Source organism: Mus pahari, chromosome 23 (genome assembly GCF_900095145.1).
Source record: "Mus pahari chromosome 23, PAHARI_EIJ_v1.1, whole genome shotgun sequence".
NCBI lineage: Eukaryota > Metazoa > Chordata > Mammalia > Rodentia > Muridae > Mus > Mus pahari.
In genome coordinates this window covers 39,733,516-39,734,599 of record NC_034612.1, presented here as the reverse complement: position 1 = coordinate 39,734,599, position 1,084 = coordinate 39,733,516, and the positions used below count along the sequence as shown (strand labels likewise).

The 1,084-nt window shown below is 42.7% G+C and overlaps 1 protein-coding gene across 1 annotated transcript in view; it reads right to left on the bottom strand.

Annotated features, from left to right (window-relative positions):
• The window catches only part of LOC110339161 (WD repeat-containing protein 49-like), a 48,406-nt gene that overhangs the window by 16,602 nt on the left and 30,720 nt on the right, over window positions 1-1,084 (bottom strand). The window contains exon 14 of the mRNA XM_021222697.1: window positions 427-568. Within this exon, the coding sequence (XP_021078356.1) occupies window positions 427-568 (142 nt within the window). The remainder of the gene's footprint in view (window positions 1-426; window positions 569-1,084) is intronic.

The window sequence follows — 1,084 nt, the reverse complement described above, 5'->3', positions numbered from 1 at the left end:
GTGTGTGTGTGTGTGTGTGTGTGTGTGTGTGTGAGAGAGAGAGAGAGAGAGAGAGAGAGAGAGAGAGAGAGAGAGAGAGAGAACCTGTTCTTGCACAATTTTGCAAGTAAATCTCTGTGGACATTTGTCATTTCCTTCGCCAAATCTCTACCCTTAGAACTGCATTTGTAGCATTAGACACAGGTTGTCCATGTGCCCCTCAATGGCCAGCAAGCAATCACCCCCTGTTTGGTGCTAACAGATGCCCTTTCCTGCATCTTTGCTGACACCAAATGTTTTCAGGAAACTATGTTTCTGCAACTCTACTTCCCAAGAGCTTTAAGAGTAATCCCTTGCACTGGGACAATTTAATTTTCCCATAAGAGCATCTCACGGGAACCAAAGCAATCTTATCTAGGATTTAACATGAAGATATTCACTGCATACTGTTGGGAGCCTGCAGCTCTGTTCCCCGGAGGCCATACTCCTGGATGTCATAGACATGTATGAAGCCGTGCTGGTCAGCCAGGTAGGCGAGAGTGTCTCCTGATGTCACCACCATGCCGCTCACCTGGGCTTTTTCTCTGGACTGAGAAATATCAGAGACAAAGATAATAAGACAGTAACTCTGGTGCTGATGCTTGCCTTCAGAGCTGGTACTTGAGAAGCAGAGGCAGGTGGATCTCTGTGAGTTCAAGGCTTGCCTGGTCTACAGAGCGAGTTCCAAGACAGCCAGGGGTATACAAAGAAACCCTGTGTCGAAAAACAAAACAAAGCAAAAACAAACAAATAAACAAACAAAAAACAGTAACTCAACCTCAGCCACTTAGAAATGTCAGGGTAAGACTCTTGACAAGCCTTAGCTATTGGTGACCCTCTGAGTGAATCACGTGGAGCCAGGGATTGATGCAAAAGCAAGAGGAATTTATTTATTTATTTATTTATTTATTTACTTTTAAAATTTGTTACTTATTGATTTTTTTTTTTTAGATTTATTTATTTATTAATTATATGTAAGTACACTGTAGCTGTCTTCAGACACTCCAGAAGAGGGCGTCAGATCTTGTTACGGATGGTTATGAGCCACCATGTGGTTGCTGGAATT